General features: G+C 41.4%; 2 protein-coding genes across 6 annotated transcripts; one reads left to right on the top strand and one right to left on the bottom strand.

Annotated features, from left to right (window-relative positions):
- Nucleotides 1-275: 275 nt before the first annotated feature.
- On the bottom strand, nucleotides 276-4,317 carry chst3a (carbohydrate sulfotransferase 3a). 2 transcript variants are annotated; one of them, XM_089011928.1, is made up of 4 exons: nucleotides 3,961-4,317; nucleotides 3,033-3,187; nucleotides 2,406-2,924; nucleotides 276-1,892 (listed from the first exon to the last, which is right to left on the bottom strand). In XM_089011928.1, the coding sequence occupies exons 2-4, from the start codon at nucleotides 3,110-3,112 to the stop codon at nucleotides 1,196-1,198; spliced, it is 1,296 nt and encodes a 431-aa protein (XP_088868054.1). In that variant the 5' UTR covers nucleotides 3,113-3,187; nucleotides 3,961-4,317; the 3' UTR covers nucleotides 276-1,195. The 2 variants fall into 2 exon arrangements, with proteins under 2 accessions (XP_088868054.1, XP_088868055.1); XM_089011929.1 differs by having other exon boundaries at nucleotides 3,033-3,171.
- Nucleotides 4,318-9,488: 5,171 nt separating this feature from the next.
- cdhr1a (cadherin related family member 1a) lies at nucleotides 9,489-20,837 on the top strand. Of its 4 annotated transcripts, none has more exons than XM_089012480.1 (17): nucleotides 9,489-9,637; nucleotides 10,609-10,704; nucleotides 11,524-11,594; nucleotides 11,678-11,728; nucleotides 12,103-12,192; nucleotides 12,439-12,525; nucleotides 13,072-13,188; nucleotides 13,568-13,711; nucleotides 13,826-13,904; nucleotides 14,020-14,120; nucleotides 14,233-14,436; nucleotides 15,235-15,387; nucleotides 15,469-15,633; nucleotides 16,537-16,604; nucleotides 17,558-17,786; nucleotides 17,960-18,217; nucleotides 19,471-20,837. In XM_089012480.1, exons 1-17 carry the CDS (start codon nucleotides 9,577-9,579, stop codon nucleotides 20,014-20,016), a joined length of 2,520 nt encoding a protein of 839 aa, XP_088868606.1. In that variant the 5' UTR covers nucleotides 9,489-9,576; the 3' UTR covers nucleotides 20,017-20,837. The 4 variants fall into 4 exon arrangements, with proteins under 4 accessions (XP_088868606.1, XP_088868605.1, XP_088868604.1 ...); XM_089012479.1 differs by having other exon boundaries at nucleotides 11,449-11,594; nucleotides 12,439-12,507; XM_089012478.1 differs by having other exon boundaries at nucleotides 11,449-11,594; nucleotides 19,471-20,830.
- The last annotated feature ends 300 nt before the right edge of the window (nucleotides 20,838-21,137 follow it).

The raw sequence follows: 21,137 nt of genomic DNA, 5'->3' as shown, positions 1-21,137 counted from the left end.
TTTAGCTAACTTTGCTAGCTCGCTAACCACACTTAGAAATTCTGTCAAATAACAACTTATATTAAAAAAGGCGCTCAAGTCTGTATGTATTGTGCTCAGGACCACTCCTCGTTTAGAATTGTGTTATGGGACACTCTTTTAGTATCAGGGATAAAAGAACAAAAATATATGTTGAAAAAAGTGTTTAACATTATTTCTCCACAGAACATAGTTCCCTGCATGATTTCAGAAAATGTCTTAGACCATGTGTAATATATTTACAAAAAAACGCTTCATTAACTTTTAATTTTGCAAGCCTTACAGCACAGGTGCCAAACTTTAGTCCAATGGGCTTGTATCCTGCAGCTTTATTAAAAAAAACACATTTATTTCTACGCATTCATGTGCAGACAGCGGTTTATTAGAAGAAATGCTACAAACAAAGAAAAGACAATTGGTAGGAGGTAGAAACACTATGTATTGCTAACTGGAATGATTCCAACGTTCTACTTGCAGTTTTATCACATAATAAACTCAATACTTTGAAAAACTTCCTTTCCCATCGCATAGACTGCATGAGGATTGCTCAAAGAGTCAAAGAGTGGCTGCCTTTCCAGCAGCTCGTTTTTCTACTTTCATTCCTTTCATCACTTTGCTGCTGTGAAATGTACATTTCTCCACTGTGAGACTAATAAAGGCATATCCAATCCAATCCAATCCAATCCAAAGTGCCCTTTGGTTGAGTTCAGCTTTCACTTTACTTGAGTCACAGCCAAAATAGTTAAAGCACATTTTGTTTTCTTGGGCACTTGAGTCACAGCATGATTAGCAATCTTCAAAATGGAAACACACAAAACATCTGTGAATGTCTAAATTTTACCAAAAAAATTACATTTTTTTATCGTATGCACGGCTTATACATGTACTTGTAACTTCCAAGTTAGCACAATACACCAATTCTTTTTGCCAAGCGGCTCTTTCATGCACAGACCAAATGTGAGATTTTCACCAGCTTTGTGCTCCCAACCTATCACCCCGATCCCAAAAGTGGCACAAAATGCCAATGCCCTGTCTAAATTGGAATCTAATTATATATGAGAAGTAATTATGACAAAGTGATTCATCACTTTGCAATTGCTGCAAGGCTCAATACCAAGCCCCCAAATTTGCGGCGTTAACATTAAGGCGGGTGTGTCTCAATGACAGCTGGGGCTATTTACTGAAAAGTCTTGTCCTCGCACAAGCTGACAGACTTATTGACGAGCATCTTTGCATCGTCCACAAACTTGTAGCCAAACAGTTTCATGGTAGGTCCGCACAATCGCTGCACTGCCTGAGCTATTGTGAAAGGAATGCTATATCTCCATTTCTCTGCCTGCTCTGACGAGTTCCTTTGGGTGGAGAAGAAGTCGTCAGCGTTCTCTGTGGTTTGGGTGTTTCTCAGGATCCAATCGCGGGCTTTGGGGCTGAATGGAATCCCTGTGAACCTGTACATCTCCTCGACTTTCTCCATTGGGTTGCGAGCGACATCTTCGTAGCGCATCAACATGTACCTTTTCCTCAGCCAGCCAGGTTGGCTCAGGCCCAGCTCAGCGGACCTTTTAATTTTGTCGCAATTCCCCTGGAGCGCCTTCCACTCCTCGTCATTCTCAGGCACCTGACCGTCTCTCACCAAGGACTTAAACGTCTGGTAATTTGAGGAGAAAGCCACCATGCGTGATGCTAATATGGCACGCGGATCACGGACTAGCTGGATTATTTTGACATTCAGACGAGGGTCCTCCACCAGAGGCCGCAGCATTTCCAACTGATGGATGCGGACAGTCTTGACGGCTTGGTATTGTTTGGAAAGGCACAAGTGGGAAGCGAGGGTCAGGTTGAGTGGACCGCACTGCCGATTTGGACAGCGGTACCTAAAACAAGGGCACATATTTTAGACAATATTTGAAGGGAATATTTTCTGACACAAGCGCGGTGGAATAACCTGATAGATCCCCTGACTGGCCAATATTGGAATGATCAACGATGGACCGGCAAAATATTTGTAAAATGCCCACCTCTGTCTTATTCAAGATTGTTATCTGGCTTTCTCAGAGCTTGCCAGCGAGCATTTGAATCAGGTGTGTTGGAAGAGGGAGATATCAAAAAAAGAAGGACCTTGAGGACCAGACTTGGGAAACCTTCCTTGAAGACACCCCTCAAAACTTCAAAAGACTCTCCTTACCGCAGTTTAGTTCCTGCTGGTTCAATTGATCTTTTTTTGTCTAACTTTGTACCATTTGCAGAGCAAAGTTTAGATCTTCGATATTTACCCTGTCTAGACATAGGGACCAGAAATTTGAGAGTCCTTGTCCCTTTAACTCTTTTAAGGACAGTGGACAGAAAGAAAGGAGTACAATATCATTCAGCCACAAAATCACCAATACCTCTCAAAAACCTCCTTGACGAAGGGGGTACAGACTTGTTCTTCACACAGTGACAAGCTGGAACACCTGCGGAACAGCCAGGTGGCCACATGGTCCTGGGGTGGGGGATAGAGGAACTTCTCCAGAAGGGAGAAGTCACACAGGAACAGGCGATGGAGGACGTCCCGAGAAATAGTCGGCAAAGAAGTACTGTTGTACGTCTTGGTTGGCGTGTGTTGTACATGCCACAAAGGTTCGAAGAGGAAGAACATGTTCTTTCCATGCTGGTTAAAGACTTCACCAATGAAGGAAGAACCTGATCTCGTGGTGGCCATGAGCAATATGTTCTTACGGCCACCATTTTGAAGTTCTTCCTCAAGCCGCTCCTCTGTTTGATTGGTGTGACTCTCTTCGGAAGCATTGACATGAGGGAGCAGCATGTCGAGTGCTGTCAAATTGTTTGGGGTAGTTTTGCCGTAATCCGGCGACAATTGTGTGGTCTGCGGTGGAGTTTGCCTCTGGATTATTTTGTCAGAGATCCTGATGAAAATAGATATCAGATATTAGATTAGATGAGATCGGTCTGTTGAATCAAGGGGATGAAAAAAAACTGCAATTTTTTTGGGCAGGGATATGTGAATATCTTACCTTGATATGATATTGCTTTCCTTTTCGATGATGACCAACGCCACGATAAACACAAAGACAATGGCATATTTGAGCTTCATTTTTGTTTTTAAGGTCTGGCGTGGCAACTCCAATTCTAGAAGATGTCTGCGGGTTCATTCTGCACCCAAAATAAACTGTGACAAAACTTAATTCATTAAGATCCATCCATCTATTTTATACATTATAGCACATGTGTCAAAGTCAGGTCCCGGGGGCCAAATCTGGCCCCCCACATTATTTCATTCGGCCCCCGAAAGCAAATCAAACGTGAACTTCCATGATGCTTGCTAAAGTCTGAAAAAAAATCTTATTGTCACATGAACCACAACAAACATTCATTGCTTTTACTTCAAATTGGAAAACTAGTTATTCATTAATTAGTTGTGCACTTTATATGCAATATTTGGAGGTGATTAAACATTCACATCTGTTTTCCATGCAATCAAGCAAGCAGTGTGTGTGCGGAGCCGGGGGGCACATTTTCATTCTATAGCAAGCATCTTGGGAGAACGGGGATAATAAATAGGCGCAATTCCCACATGTCCAATGTGCGCACTCGGAAATCGAAAAAAACATTCAAAACAGGCCAACGTGGGTTCTTTGGCTTCAACACATCTGTGCAGATGTTTTAACAACCCCAGAACACGTCGAAGTGCGTGAACGCGACGATATGAGCTTGCGCCACCTCTGCATTGTCGTTGCTGTCACCAATAATCCCCGTTTTTTACTCCATGTTGTGAATTAAGTGGCACTTAATTAACGGCGAGGATAACCGCTTCAGGCAGGAAAGATGGATAATACAATATTTTAAAAACGGGAGCGACCGGCGTTCCTTTGAAAATGAGTGCGTTCAGTCGGCGAAATAGCGTGTTAAAATGACCGTCTTTTATCGATACCATTGACCGACCTTGCCGATGCGCTCAGTCTGTCGGTGGAACCGTCGTCCACGCAGCATCTTGCTGCAGTGTCCCCGGCAAGGACACACTGCCATGTTGTCTTCACGCGGGGCACGTGAGCAGAAGAAACCCATCCACGGAGGGACGAAGTAGGAAGAAATTAACATTCATTCAAAAAAAAAAAAAATGACCAGGACTTCCGAAAAGCTATCCATAAAGTTCCACAGCCACCCCCTCCCCCCAAAAAACAAATACCACAGAAAAACTTTTCTCCTCTGAACTTTTGGGGCGGTTATTTTATTTTCTTTTTTCCTCTCTAGTCTTTTTCTGTGCACTGTGACTGAGTAGAGCGCGCACAGACACGCAACACGCAAACTCAACCCGCGACGAATTTGTTGTGACGTCACAAGACTACTCTTGGGGGGCTGTCAAGGGGGGGGGGGCAAAGTCACATGACACCCCCAAATTATCAAAAAGCAGAGTATACAAATCTATCCCAGTGATGTTTATGAAGTGACAATAATTTGTGACCACTAGGTGGCAGCAGTGTACAAGAATACGAGAGGAAGGCCGTTGACTGAGTGACCTTAGAAGGAAAAAAAAGATTTCAATTAAGAAAAACAAAACATACGGGCGTATATGTTTGCTCCATGAATGCATATTGAAATTTTCACAACATTTAACTTAAAAATGTTTCTTCAAGCACATGAATGTGTTGTTTAGAAGTTTAGATTATGAGGTCACATCATTTACCTCTTTATTTTTTACATTTTCAATTTTAAGTAAATGTCCTTCAGATACGTCCATACATGTGTTGTCTGCACTTGAATTTTGTGTTTGTTCTCTCATTGGCACAGAAATATTAAAAAAATTGGAACAAAGTCACTTGAGTTCCTTACTATTTGCTTCACAAGCACCCTGTTATATCTTTTGGCATTTGCCTGGAGTTTTGACTCAGTGTAGTCACTGTATATGTACCCTGTGGGGTTTACTAAATACGTTAAAAAACGTATGTAGGACTGCAAAGTAGTGGTGGGTGAGAGTGTAGCCAGACAGAATAGGTTGGTGGTATGTAGGATGATGCTGGTAGTGAGGATGATGAAGAAACCAAAAGCAGGAGTAAGGACAAAATGGTGGAAGTTGAAAAAGGAAGAGTGTTGCGTGGAGGACACTGATTCGCTGTGGCGACTCCCTGAAGGGAAAAGCCGAAAGGAAAAGAAGATGACCTCACATTACACTCTGCGGACAGATTGACCCAATTTTGCTGGAGTGGACCATGACTAAAAGCGAACCTCTGCCCTTGGCCAACCACACTGGAGATTATTAATAATAATCCAAAATGGGCAAAACTGAATTGGGCATCTTGACGACAGGTGGTCGGACAGACAGTGATCCTGTGCTCAAACAAGTAATGCAAAAACTTGGCCCTTTTAGGGTTATCTTTCTTCTTGGTACGATAGCACTTTGTTGCCATCTTGCAAGTATTATCATCAACAATGTTGAAGTGGGTTGAGGAGCTTCAGAGGACTTTGTCATGGGACCTTTTCTTTAAGCAACCTGATTTTCAATTCTTTGTCATAACCATCGATTACAGACACTTGGGTCACCAAAACATTTGTAATCATATGCAAGTGTTTATTTAGATGATGCCATTCTTGTTTGCTGCAGACGATATGCACGACACAATTGCGTGTGAACATTTTTGAATATTATTTATGCGTCTATAATTTCGATGGGATACTGGTGTAATTAAGAGGTGGATTAAAGTCCTCGCTGAAGGCCCAGGTACCAAATGCAGTGCCGGCCACTATATACATTTGGTGCACTTTGGATTTCACTCATCCGAAATTTTCCTGGCATGTGTTCTCTACTCTCGAAAATATTCTCCTGACACTTGTTTGCAGTATTCCATAGACGTGTAACAGACCAAAGGCCAAACTCATTCTCTGTGTAGACATCACTCCTTGACCAGAGCCCAAAGAACATACGTGGTGACGCGGATGCCCCAACATGTTTTCTCGTGTAATCCGACCATGTCGTTTTTAAATACGCTCAACACTAAAATGTTTCATTTTGACCAAACGATTTGCCATATAGGGCTCTCATCTCGGTGTCTTAACTCATACTCAGAGACATGATTATATTTAATAGGGGGTGCAGAAAGTGCTTAAGAATGAATGTCTCTCTGTGTCTTTGTGTTGTCATGTTATTTATTTATTTATTTATTTATTTTTGTTCTTTTGACTTCAAGACGGCGCCGCGAGAGTGGCTGCCTTTCCAGCAGCTACTGTGTTTTGCTTTTCTACTTTCATTTCTTTCATAATTTTGCTGCTGTCAAATGTAAATTTCTCCACTGCGAGACTAATAAAGGCAAATCCAATCCAATCCAATAGCAACATTAGTTTAGCATCCATATGATACATCAAAAAAATCAGATTATGATTTGATCAAATTACTCATACTGTCAAATTTTGTGAGGACCACCTCCGATAACCAATAAAAATGAATATGATAACCATGTCAATTAATTTTTTTACGCCTTTGTTTAATTTTAGATTGTACATGAATTCTTTCATCAATTAAAGTAAGTCGTCAATGTCACGGTTAGCAAGGTGTTGATGGCAGTTGTGGATCCCAACAAGCAGGCAGGAGGGAGTAGCAGATTGTATTTGAGTAATTGTATTCAAATAAAGTCAACTGGAACAAAATCTAAAACATTAAAGTCATTCAAACAGAAAATTACAAAGTATCAAATAAAAACCCAGAGTAAAAGTCTGCCAAGATGAAACAAACACATGCACAGCATACAATGCATACACAATGCATACAATTTCATACAATGACACGACACCGAATGGTCGTGCCGGGAGTCCTTTTGACTGCCACTGATTGGAACGACCAGCACCTGCGTGGCTGCAGGCCAACCAGATCATGACAGTCAAGGCCCTGAATAAGCAAAGCAGCCCCACAGCATCACATTACCACCCCAATTTTTTGAATGTTGGTATGGTATTCATTTTCTGATGTACAGTACGTGTACTGTTATGTTTATACTAGATGTAACGAGATGCACACCTCTCAAGAGGTTTAACTTTAGTCTCATCAATAACCTGAAAATTAGGGTTGAAGAATTTTGAACAAATTCCGATCATTTAACATGCGATTGAATGTGATTGGTAAATACTGACCACAACCTCATTCTCAGATATACTTGTGCATACCCATTTCATACTTAAATCAACAAATTATCCATTTTAACTTCAACCTCAAAGAACTTTAAAGCCATTTTATAGACGGACTTTTCAAGAAAAAAATGAAAAAATCATTACGAAAGATCGGTCAGTTATTTTCCGGCTAATGGTGCCCTCTAATGGACTTTTATTAAATCACACTTTTTTTCAGTCTCGATTGATTCAGATGGAGCACTACTGAAGGTTGAGCGATGAAATCCACGGCTCGCCACTGGTAACATTAATGGTGGAAAAGTTGAATAATTGTCTTGTATGTTTTTTGTATACCTCAAATACTATTTAAACAGAGCCATGAAGATTTTCATATCCATTGTATGTCTACAAGAGCTATTACAAGCTGCAAGACGAAGTATTTGTATTATTGTCAGCTACAATTTTTATTACTAATTTTATTTCCATGTGGAACTGTGTTGTAGATTTGTAACCCAAAAATCAGCCTTTTTCAGGGCTATTTCAAATATCTCAGAAGCACATTTAATGCACACTTGGCCGGATCTATTGATGAAAAGTAATCCACATCAGATGACGCTTGTGGGCACTGGCTCAAGTCATAAGCGCCCGGCTGAGTTTTCACAGCAGGCACCCTGCTGTTTCTGACAGAGGTCAGCATTAGATGAACAACCAGCTTTCAACTCTCTGTTAGTGTTTTGCGGCGAGACAGCAAGCGGTGGAAAAAAATGATAAAAGTTCACTCAGCCAGATCCACAAAGGATATTTTGAGTTTTCTTTATTTGAAGTTGTGGTTGATATCAGTTTTTGGCAGACCACAGCTAACACTGCTGTCCTGTCCTTTCTCCCTCTTCTTCCTCCTCCTCCTCCTCGAAGTGACTTCCTCAGTCTGGTTTTAAAGGTGGTTCACCTGAGCTTCTGGCCAATCAGGTCCCAGCGGCAATTGGCCATTCCCATTGGCTTCTCAGAGACAATTAGTGGTCGCCCGACTCTACTGTTTTGGATCGGGAGAAATGTGCACCTTTCTCCCATCCAAAATACAGAAAACACGAAATTATTTAACATTTCTTTTGGCATCATGACATCTACACTGTTTTTTTTACAATGTGCCTGATGTAAAGCAGATATTTCAGTTTTGTCACATTATATCCAAAGGGTTTTCACCCATTGTGATTTTCATTGAAGTCCAACGTCCACACAGACAGAGGCTGTGCATTACAAGATGAGGCTGGATTAGACCACAGTGGGTTAATCTTTAGGCCTGCCATCTGCCAGAGCAATGAGAATTAAACCTGAAGCCATGGCCTTCACTGTACATGTATGCACAAGGTAGCCAGTGCACTTCACTGTCAGATGCAACAAAATCTTAACACATGCGTCTTAAAATCGATGCGACATCTCTATTTCTGCCTTTGTCTTTGCATTTATGATTTGGTCTGTTTAAACTGCTGACTTTGGATGTCGGGTACTTGATTACGTGCTCTTCGCAGCAAACAAGCTAGGGGTTGCTCAGCTCACGTATACATTCATCCGCACATTCTGAGATTATAAAGTCGATTGTACTTCAGCAGGAGAATGGCCAGTGAAAGGGTTTGTTTTTTTCTCATTTCTTAATCCTTTGGCATGCGATGAGTTTTAATAGCTAGGAAATGAAAAATCTAGGGCCTCTTTTTTTTGCATACTATATGACACTCCCCAAAATTATCAAAAAAAAGGAAAATTGAGAGGGTATACTAATCTATCCCAGTGATGTTTAGGAAGTGACAATCATCAAACTAGTATATATATATCCTGCCACGAAACTTCAACCAGAGCTATTAAATCCCATCAGATCATTTGCTGCTTTCATCTGCATCATCCTCTGTTTTTTGAGTCTTCTAATTGGAGCAAATAGTGACTTTTTTTTCTTCACGCATCAGATGGTTGTGGAGTGCACAGCAGATGGTGCACAACATCAAGTAACCTCTGGCATAGAATAGATCCTGCCTGATTTGTAAATCCCTCTTTTGTTGACGAGAACACTTGATTTATCAATTTCAACTAAGAATTTGTATTAAAACTTTAAAATCAAAGCATCATTCTTCATTTTTTAATGAACTCCTGTATTTAGGCTGAATAATTTTGTAAAGTAATGTACCGGTGACCGTGACACCTTTGACTCCTCCATGTCGAACGGCAAACTATAAAAGCAACCACTTTGTATAGCAGTCCATAATCTAAAAACATGAGTAGGCCTTGGATCTCCAGGCCAGTCCTCTGGTGGTCAGCGGAGCCTGTTTGGATTTGCACATACCAAGAGGGACTCTTAAGAAGTGTCATTGGATTAGTCGGGGCGAATCTGCCTTCAGTCATACAGCAAACACCTTGAGAGGTGCACCTCATGTGCTCGCCTTCATGGTGCGACTTCATATCTTCACGTTTTAAAGGATGAAGCATGTGAGGATAGCACATTTGCCACTGCTCTTTGCTTTTATCCACGTCTGCTCGGGTAAGTTTGTTATCATCATTTACAAGTTTGTGTGCAGTTGGTTCCGAAAGAGGGGAAAGTGGAGAAATGTTGATTTTCTACATGGTTCAAATAGTTAAAATATTTCCAAAAAAAGCATTTGTGTAGTCATGAAATATTTATATGAAAAAAAGGTTTCAAACGAAGCTGACACAGCTTACCTTTAATCCCTAAAGGGACCAAGAAAAGGGAATGCTTGCACCATCTAGTCTTGGATTCAGTCCTTCAGTGGTATCCGGGGATATAAAAGTACATTTTGGAAGCCCGTTTAGAATAGCATGTATTCAGAATTATAAACGCATCATACATTCACAGTATTAAGTATCAAAATGTTTACTTACTGGAAGTAAAAAAAAACGAATAGTGAATAGTTACGATAAGACTTGTGTATGTGTTTTTTGTTTAATTGTAGATTTGTTACAATAATACAAAACAAGAGAATTTGAGTTGAATTTCTTGACTTCAAGAAAAATCTCTAGGCTATTTCAGTAATACAGTTATATCACCATTTTGTCTTAAGGGAAGTTAGCTAGCGGTATGTTAGCCGGACATTGATTCGCTGTGGCGACCCCTAAAGGGAAAAGCCTAAAGCAAAAGAAGGAGAAGATGTTAGTCGGGCCGTCATGCTAGCCATTCACTTGAAAAAAAGCTTATGTGTAAATCCCGTAACTTACTGAGAAATGAGGGTTTGTGAATATGTGTGCACTTAGCAAGTTTTATTGTTTTTGACAGGATTTGTCCAATGTTGCAAACAGTCGCAATACCAGTGCCCGACATTTCCAAACAGCATGAACGGTTGCCAACCGTTTTTCTTGTCAGCGTTAAATTTTCAACAATCTCAAAATGTCTTTAGTATAAATGTGCAAAACTCCCCCCACTATTTGTTGACAAGCATCATTCATCCTATCCTTGATTTCTGCCACTAATCATCCTTTTGCTTTTATGTCCTTAAGCTCAAGCAGATTTTGCCCCATATTTTTTTGACAATGGACCATACAGCACTAACGGTAACATGGCACTGTTCAGCCTATCGGAGGACACGCCTGTCGGTAAGCTTAGCTCGTGACGACTATGCGTGCAATGATGTTCAAGTGTCTATGTCACACACAAAGCAGATGTTGTGTTGTAAAGTACATGGTCACGCCATTACACAATCGTAGTATTGTTGCCATCTGCTGAGCACAACCTCTTTTAATTGAGAGCTCTTTTTTTCATACCTTAATTTGCAGAAGGTATGAAGAATTGAGAAGACAACATAGTAGATAATATGCAGACTGATTTGGAACGTAAGCTAAAATTGTCATGATCTGGTTGGTGACCAACGGGTGGCGCTGTCGGCCCCGCCTGCACCTGCACAGGTGCTGGTCGTTACATCAGTGACACTTAAAAGGACTCCCGGCACGACCATTCGGGGTCGGGTGTTTGTTGAATGTCATTGTTGTTTGATGCACCATTGTATGCTGTTGTATGCAATTGTATGCATTGTGTGCAGTGCGTGTGTTTGTTTAATCTTGGCGGACTTTTAATCTTGGTTTTCTTTTGATACTTTGTATTTTTTTCTGTTCAGATGATTTTGATGTTTTAGATTTTGTTCCTGTTGACTTTATTTCAATACAATTTATCAAACACAACCTCCTGCTCCCTCCTGCCTGCTTTTTGGGATACGCACCCGCCATCACCACCTTGTAAACCGTGACAAAAATGAACTCACAGAAGTGAAGATAGTAAATGGAAAGTGGCTAATGTGTGGATTTATGTGCTGACTGAACAAGGATCTTTGACTTGACTTTTAGGTACACACATTTACTGCCTTAATGGCACCGACCCTGAAGGCCAAGAGGTGAGCTATGGCCTTTCCTTTGATCCAGGTTCCAAGGAGTACTTCAGGATCAACCACAAGACTGGAAATATTACCTTAGTGGAGAAGCTAGATCGAGAGGTGATCATTTTGGTGCTAAAAATAAGAGTTTAGAAATTACAATTATTTGAACAAATATAGCTGTGTGTTCTTTGTCTGCTCAGAAACAAGATTCATTTGATGTAATGGTCAGCATCACAGATGGGAAAAGCAAGGTAAATGCAAGCTGTCCGTACTGATTAGTAAGTTGCCGGCCACCGTGTTGTTTCAGCACAAATTCAGAACTCCACCAACTGCACCAAGGTCAAACCGTTCACTAAAGTGGCCAAAGAAATAGTTAAAATGTCATGTGGTTGATGGTTAACGTTCGCTGCTAGCTGTCACCACTATATAGCCAGCATTTAGCTAGTTGCTATTGTCCCATGTTACCTCAAGAACAGTATCTTATTAATTTGCCGATGTTACATATGCTACACTAATTATATAATTTGACAAATTGATAGCCCAAAGCTTTTGTGAATTGTTCTCTATAACATATTATCTCAATACCAAAGTATGCTTTTATTCTACGGGGTTTCTTGCTTTTCAGGTTGTGGAAAGAGTGACAATATTTGTGATGGACACAAATGATGAGAAACCCGAATTCCAAAACATGCCTGCCATTATTGATGTCCTTGAAGTATGTGGGATTTATGAACCAATATCATAGCTAGCGAGATAGATAGCTTTATAGCTAGATGGATAGATGGAGACTGTATTTAGTTGGCTATATATCTAGCTATCGAGATACGTATCTAGTTAGATAGTTACCTTCCTAGCCACCCACCCAGACAGACAGCCTGGTCCCTCACATATGCGCAACCATTCCATTAAATCATTTCCTTCATATTTTCAATTTCCTTTTCAATTTGTGTCTTGTGTGTAGACCACAGAGGCAGGACGTAGCATCTTCAAAGCGCAGGCGGTGGACAAAGACACAGGTTCCGGAGGATCGGTAAACTTCTACCTACTGGTAACTTTTGAAGTCACGACATGTTTACACCTTTATTTAATTATTTTCTACCATCAAATGAGGCATATGATGCCCAGCCCGATGTGCTGTCAACAATTTGCTCAGTGTCATAGCGAACATGAATGCATTATTTGTGAGGATTAACAAAACAATATTCATTTGCGCACATGTGTCTGATTTGGCGAACAAATGGCCATCAACATTAGTGTGCACTACGGGTCTTTTAAAAGCATCTGGCCCATGGTAGCGAGGACGAGTGAAACTGCACATCTGGGCAGACCAGCTTTCACCTGCATATATGGAGCATATGGCCTCCTTACATCCAGATGGACAAAGAGAAATACACTATGTGGCCTAGTTCAAGCTACCCCTGAGTGTTTTCATGCCTGTATCCATCTGACCACTCCGGATACTTGCTGTTGTTAGAGCTCATAATGGGGTTTCAACTGAGAGGCTTTCACTCATGTGACCTTGTTTCAGTCAGTGTGCTCTTTTTCTTTATTTATTTTTTTCCAAATCCTGCTTTTATTGTGCTCTTTGTTGCAGAATGCGCAGTCCAGTTTGTTTACCATCGACAGACATAGTGGAGTCATTCGCATCAAGCGTGAGGAAACGCTGGACTACGAGAAAACTAAAACACATTTTGTCATTGTCGTTGCAAAGGTAGACTGCACATCACAACACTTTTTAATGATCGGCAATGAACTGTGGCAATTGGTCTCATTTTCTCCAGGCGGCTCCTCATATACTATGGGTGTAATGAAAAATGATTTGTGATTGCACAACCCATTTATTGAGATACAGATTGAATTATCTTTTAGGAAAGATGCATACTAACTATAAATCGGTCTGGATTGCAGAGATGGGACATTTTCTAATTTTTTTCCCAGTCCATCAGTCATCATCAATCATGTTTTTTTTCTGCATTGTATCTACACGTACAGTATTGTAATTCAGTATTTTTATTTTTTATTTTTGTCGATGATTTCATTTCACATTGATTCCAAAATAAGTAAACAACAACATCATGACTTTTTCGCAGGACGGTGGTGGCACTTTCAATGGCAAAGAGCAATTTTTATCATCCTCCGCTACACTGACAATTAACGTGATCGATGCTCAAGATACACCGCCGTCTTTTATCGGAACACCATACTTCGGCTACGTTTATGAAGTCTCATTGCCTGTGAGTATCTGCACTTCTCTGTGTTGATAGCCACTTTTTGAGCTCAAATGTACTTGTCATTTGCACTTTGTTTCTATATTCTTAACTGTGATATCGTGTGTATATTTTCCCAAGGGGTCTGAAATTTTTACTGTTCTGGCCAAAGATGGCGATGTGGGAAACTCAAATCCAATTCGTTATTCTTTTGAAGAAGGTGAGCATGTTATTCACATAACAATGATTTGGGATATACCGTCTATACTTTACCAACATGTCCCACATACTGATAATACAACATACATATAATAAACATGTCTTTTTTTTTAAAGGTGATGATGGAGTTTTTAGCATCAATGAGACCACTGGTCGTATCACTTTGCTGACAAGTCCCATGTTTCTAAAGAGGGAAATCTTTAACATTAAGGTCAAAGTAAGTCCACAAAAAATGTCTGTTTTGGAAAAAAAAATAATTTTGATGATGTTTAGATATTAGGAGATGCATGAAAGGTTAAATATGGTATAATTTGAAGCCCTCGTTCCAGGCATCCGAAATAAGCCCCCTAGGGCGTCTGCTGGACTACAGCGTGACCATGGTGGTCATCCGCGTCATTGACCTGAACAACAACCCGCCGACTTTCTATGGCGAAAACGGCACCCAAAATACATTTGAGCTGACCATGTACGAGCATCCCCCAGAAGGGGAGATACTGCGGGGGCTTCGAATCATAGTCAACGACTCTGATCAGGTGAGTATACCAGAGCAAAGGAACACTGACGTTGCGTAACACCCCCACATGTCCGCATTTCACTAATGAGAAATGGATTGAACCTTTTGCTGTGAGCTTTCTGGCTATGAGATGTTTTTGAGCTGCCATTATCGCTCGCAATTCTGTTCAAGGACACAAACTATCAGCTGAATGCGCCGTTTGTCAGCTTACATGTCTCACTATGATTCAATACAGAAATGTGATTGCGCTTGACTGGTCTTCTATTGATTGTTTCCTGGAATGCCAATCATAATGCCAACTCAATGCTTTTAGTGTGATTGAAATACATGTTTGCTGCATGGATTATGTTCTCTACATCGCATGTTCCAATAAATAGTGGCAAGAATTTCAAGAATATTCTGAGTCATAAGGTGTGTGAGGTCCTTCCGAGAAAGTCTGCCACGCCGTAAGAAGCCATCTTGATAGCATACTTCACAATGTGTCTCCTCAATTAATCATTTAGGCTAGTGAAAGAGTGCAGGAAAAAATGAATAGGGTCTGGGTTTCTGAGTCTGGAGATAGCTCCAGTATGTCAATGTACTTCACGGCAAGGAACTGTCAGATGCTCAGATAACTGTGCAGTCTTACTTGATTGTCTTGTCCACAATGAAGAGCAAAATTTGGGTTTGAAAAATACCTTTGTGAAGTCATTCCCAGAATGTCTCTGACAGACCTGGGATGTATGTAATTGTACACTTTTTTCATGCTGAAACTGTTTGGATCTTCCCTGCAGACTTGCAATTGACACAGGCCACATTGTATCTTGAATACTTTTAGGGTGCCAATGCGAAATTCAACCTGCGGCTCATTGGGCCGGGAAGAATGCTCCGGGTGGTCCCACAGACGGTACTGAACGAGGCCCAAGTCACAATCCTGGTGGAGGACTCGGCAGCCATGGATTATGAGAAACATCACTTCCTCACGTTTAAGGTGTGTGCGCTATTAAGAACAAGCCCCCATTTTTCCCGGCGATATCCGTGATCGTCCATTTTTATGCTTCGTCTCTCTCAGCTACTTGCCGTTGAGGTCGATACACCAGAAAGGTTCAGCTCCACGGCAGACATCATCATCCATCTGATAGACACCAATGACAACGCACCTAAATTCTCCTCGGACTACTACATCGCCAGGATTCCGGAGAATTCACCGGGCGGCTCGAACGTTGTGTCTGTCCTGGTGAGTTGTCTGTCCATCATCCTTTCTAAAAATACACCCGTATTAGCGTACGGCACCGCAAGCTCAAAAGGAATGCTCGATTTGAACAAAATGCCAGAAAGAGGCTTTAATACCCTGAATGTAGAATTTTGGTGCTGAGGTAGGGATAATATGTAAAAACATGTAGATAAAAGCTAGGCGAGGGAAGCTGCCAGATGGCTATCACTTTCATTTTGTTGTGTAACACTAAATTCCCACAGTTTTTATCTCTCTCCCTTTTTTTTAAACCGGGACAAAATAGTCGAAGATGTTCTGTGTTCTGGACAAATTTGAGGCAACCTTAGCTATTTGTGAATGTTATTGAAGTGCTGCCTGGCTGATTGATCCTCATCAAAGATTTTTTGACTTTTGTCATTCAATCGTCCTTCACATGAACGGCACCCAAGTTCAGAGCGCCACTGGTAAATCCTCCTGTTGCGTGAACACTACCAAAGGCTCGCTGCCTTGATCCCGGGCAATTTCAATCAGATAAAAGAGCAGCCGTCAAGTGACCTTGCATACACGTTGACAGTGAACGGGCTTCACTGATGCAACAGATTAGCTCATGACATGTCGATGATGTGATGATGACATCACATTATTATGTCCCCATAAGTTTTTGTTGTGCTTTGCTTGGATCAGCTTGCCAGGCAGTTTTCAGCATTTTTGTTCGCCCGGCAGAGATTAATTAATCGATGCAGTATATAATAATTTATTCTTGAAATATTTGTTTCTGGCAGTGTTAACTGTAATAATCGCTGTCCCTCAATGTGTTAATTATTAGATCTGGTTCAGAAAGTTGTCCCATGTCGCGCATTATAATGACAAACACATGATGCACTGAATTTAAATGACTATTTTCAAAGTAAAAATGTTAATCTTTAGGCAATAGACCCCGACTCAGGACCATGGGGTGATGTGAAGTACTCCATCTATGGATCTGGAGCTGACTTGTAAGTATATTGAAAATTCCCCTGTTGCTTGCTCTTGTTAATCCTCTAATGAGATATGGGATGAAAATAGACTGTTTGCTTCCAGTCACTGGTGCACTCTCCCTGAGTCACCCAAGAGCAATTAAACATAAGATTGGGGGGGTTGATGTAACATCTCAAGGTTACAAAGTTGAACAAATACATACCTTTATACTTTTGTAACAAATAAGACAATCCACCTCTGCTCTGTCACCAACACTAGGTCAACTGTCTTTTTTTCGTGCTAAGACTTGACCATTTCATATTTAACCTTTCAGTATTCAATATATGCGGCTACACTACTCAGCTACCTCAGCCGCCTTGTTTTACATTATCATAATTGATTGCATCTATTTGATTTTCACACCAGATGACAGCGCAGTCAGTCAGACATCACCCAAAGATAAAAACACAGTAAGGTCCAGTGGATTTTTTTCAACCTTGAGGTCTTTGACACACAGCAAGATCCAAAAGAGAGGGGTAGGGTGTCGTACCAATGCTTTCATCAAGACTCAAATGGCAAAAGAGAAAAAAAAAACTTGTCACATTTTTCTATCTCCCTATTTCAGTCTGTCGATCTGTCTTTTCATCCACCTTTGTGTCTGTATGTCTGTCTGTCTGTCCGGGTTGCTGGCTAACTTTTTTGCTATCTCGCTAGCTTGATGACTAGTTCACTGGCTAGCTAATTGACTGGCTATCAAGCTGGCTTGTTAGATAGTTAAGCATACTGTATACCTAGCTATACATATAGGTACCTAGCCAGATGCTTAGCAAAAAAGATTGATAGAACCTGCCACCCCTCAACGAACTTTCATGATACTTCAATGGATCGCAAGGAGTTGCTGAAGTTGACTTCTGTTGATGTTCTGTTGACAAAACTCAACTAAATTTCACGGGTGTGGGTGGGATTTTGAAACCATCTGGTGCGTTTTCAGGTTCTTAATTCAACCTTCCACTGGGATCATCTACACACAGCCGTGGGCCATCCTGGATGCAGAAGTGCGATCCAAGTACAACTTTTATGTCAAGGCGGAAGACTCGGAGGACAAGTACGGCCTGGCTGAGGTGTTTGTCACCGTTTTGGATCTGAACGACCACCCGCCTGCTTTCAATGATAACTTTCTGGAGAAGACTATGGTGATTGGAGCACCTGTCAAAATTGAGGTGATGCTTATATCATATCTCTCATACCCTCAAGCTGGGGTGTCCAAAGTGTATTTTATAAAAGGTCAACTGCTGATTACTAAAAATGCAAAAAAGCCAGAGACGACATTATATTCGAATCTAGTAATAAATCCAAAAAATATATAAAATTATTTGTTTCATTACTGACGTAGGCCGTAGACGACGATGCAGAGATTCCCAACAATGTGATCGAGTATGCCATCATGAAAGCCGAGCCAGACAACAACATTTTTGACATTGACGCAGACACCGGCGAGATCAACCTCAAATCGTACATCAAGTCCATGGCTATAATTCAGAACATCACCAAGCAGAACGACTTCACCTGGTCATTGGTGGTACAGGCCCGTGACATGGGCCAGCCGTCCTTCAGCACCACCGCCGTGGTCAAGATCGACATCACTGAAGCGGTGAGTAGTCACATTTTTACATCACTGTGCAACAATAGTTGAATCTGCCAAACACTATGTTGGCAATCATAACAACAAATCTTAATCTGTTGATACCAAGGACCTCCTAAAAAAATCTCATTTCCACCTCCCATCATCCATGACATTAAAATAGATGGTTGGAAAAAAAACGGACTAAATTTGTCTCACGTAGGTCGCACAATCCAGTAACTTTTTCATGAATGCAGTTACTTGTGTGAGAATTCCATCTTTTGGCTGCAGGTCCATCTGGTTGGAAGTGCAATTTAGACAGCCACAACAAAGGTCTCAAATTAGCGTTTGTGTGTCATCCTCATCTTAGGTCAACATGTAATTTAATGTGCGCTAGCCGCATGACTGCATCGTTCTGATTTCCAAACCCAAAATGTTTCTTGAACATTTCAAACCTTGAATTTCATGTGTGGAGTCGCAAGCAGCGCTTATTTAACGCTTTTAGGGACAGCGGTCTTTACAATGGACAGCTTATCAGGTTGGAGTGTGCATGAAAGGATGAACATTTTATGGCATCTTAGAAGAAGATCTTTTTGTGTCACGCTGTCATGTTTTCAGGTCAAATCCAGATTTGTGTCGTACTTCCTGGGACTGAGGAGACGCCCGGGGGCTGTGTTTGGGATTTTTATGACCGCTGTTACCTTCGCCATTTCCCTCACAATCTTCATTTCCACTCTCATATACTGGAACTCTGTGAAAAAGTCCCGTCTCAAACCTCAGGGCAAGATCAGAAAGATTATCAGGAGGCCATAAGTGACGCCCCCAAGATCATCAGCACAAACATAAACTTTTGAATTTTTGGAACGATTTGATATTTGGTCTGCTGTAAGCGGTGTCTGTAAAGGAGCACAACGTAACTCAATATGTTCCCGTTTATGTTTTTTATGTATTTATTTTTTGACAAGCAGAGTGTATCAATTATGTTGAATAGCATTGTGAAATGCTGAATGGTCTGAGGAATGGTTTCCTGGGCAACCTCTCTGATCTTGTCTTGAAATATTCGAAATACATAATTTCTAGATCTTGACTCAGTGTGTTTCAATTTCAACTCTGTACGGTATATTTTCATAACGGTGCGACCACGGCAGCTCATCTGGTTTCTCGAGGTGTTTAAGCACCTTTGCCAAATTGTGAGTACGGGTAAATAGAAGGAACGCTAGCTAGGTTAAAAAGGTAACGAATGTGTGACAATGGATGTTCGTTCTCTTTGTGCTCTTTTACAGACCAAACTCAAAGGGGGCACTTTGGAATCATTTTTAATTCACAATCGAAACAAGCCCTTGCAAATTGTAGGCATGCTCGCGGGCGTCATTAGCTTAATGGTCATGGTCACAGTTGTCATCTCCACTATCAACTTTTTACGCAACAAAAAATCCAATCGAGTCATGCCCAACCGCCGCGTGAGGAGGAGGCCGCGCAACCAACCCGCCTGGACTTTGAAGCACCTCTTCCGGAAAGCCGAGACCTCCGAGGAAAAGTTTCAGGTCGAGGAGGACGAGCAGGATGCCGGGGATATGCCAGAAAACGTCAACCACAACAACAACGTGACCAACGTGGTCAGGCACTGGCCTCCGCCCCGCGCCCCCTCGCTTCCACCTCCGCCGCCGCCGCTCGCCCCCGGGGACAGGAAGTGGGTGGTTCCCACTGTTTCGGCCGTCGTCGCGGCACGGCCCAAGAAGAAGTCATCGGCGCAGGACGTGGTCAACAACGCGCTGGTGTCGGAACTCAAAATGAGACTGGAGCAGAAGAGGATGCTCAATCAATACTAGTGCTTATGCATGAGTGCCACAAGTCTTAGGCCACAAAAAGCTTATTTATTTGCAAACTTCCGAAAATATGACCCTCTAACACCGGGACCTATGAAACACACCTGCTACCCTCTTCCCCACCATACTCCCATTGCGAAACCAACCTCTCCAGTGGTCTAAGACTTCTTCACAGTTGAACCAGGAGGGGGAAGGGGCACAATCTAAGTTGCCATTTTTCTCCACAGCAAGCATGTTTTTTCCCTTTTTTTCTGTTTCCCAGCCTCAAAACATGTGTTGCTTGCATATTTTGGGTATCAAAAGTCTCTCGTGTAGAATTGAAGGCACTTTGGAGACAAGACTATATATTTGGTTTCCAAGCAATCTCCTTATCGGGAGATTTCACTGAAACTGGCCTCAGCTTAACAGGATCAGCCTGAGCAGGTCCAAAGGAAGGCGACCGCAGTGATCCGGTTAAGACCACTTTTTAATCTCGCTTATTGCAGGTGCACAGCACAACGCTGCACACTGTCTAGTTTCTTCTCGGGTAAACAAACTGTTCAACATTGACATTTTGTTGTTTTTTATGTCAATGAAGTTTTCCTCAAAAAGCCTCTGTGGGTTTATTTCATGTTTTCAGGCTTTGTAACATTGAACAGCAGTTTAACGCTCGACAGTGATTCGCTTGTTTAGAAGCTCTAGCGCCCTATTCTGGCAGGGTGGACGAAATCTCAGTTTGAAAAACTTTAAACAGAACAACAGGAAGGAAGGTGTGGGACGTCTTGTGGTTCTTAAATTTTGGAGAACCAATTCAAGATGGCTTAGAGGAAAGCAATTTCAGCAATCGGGAAACATGCGCTGATTGCTTCAAACTTCTTGGGGGAAACAAAAATCATCGTGTGATATTTGATTTTAAATAAAATTGCATGTTGGATAAGATTGTCGAACATGCAATTTCCTCTTAGTTCTCAGTTTTGGGATTTTGATCCAACCTTCACATATGGAGTCGACATGTTCTCCTTTGTGCAAGTGTGTTTTATTTTTTCCTGGCTTCTTCGCAATTCACAAAACACACTTTAGGTTTCTTGAAGAAAATTTCCAAAATTGTCCTTAGTCGTGAATTTGAGTTTCGGTCAAGGCTGCCT

Source organism: Hippocampus bargibanti, linkage group LG13, assembly GCF_051943395.1.
Source record: "Hippocampus bargibanti isolate YZ-2025 linkage group LG13, ASM5194339v1, whole genome shotgun sequence".
In the NCBI taxonomy this organism is placed as follows: domain Eukaryota; kingdom Metazoa; phylum Chordata; class Actinopteri; order Syngnathiformes; family Syngnathidae; genus Hippocampus; species Hippocampus bargibanti.
The sequence above is the reverse complement of the archived record's forward strand: the minus strand, read 5'-3'. Positions and strand labels throughout refer to the sequence as shown.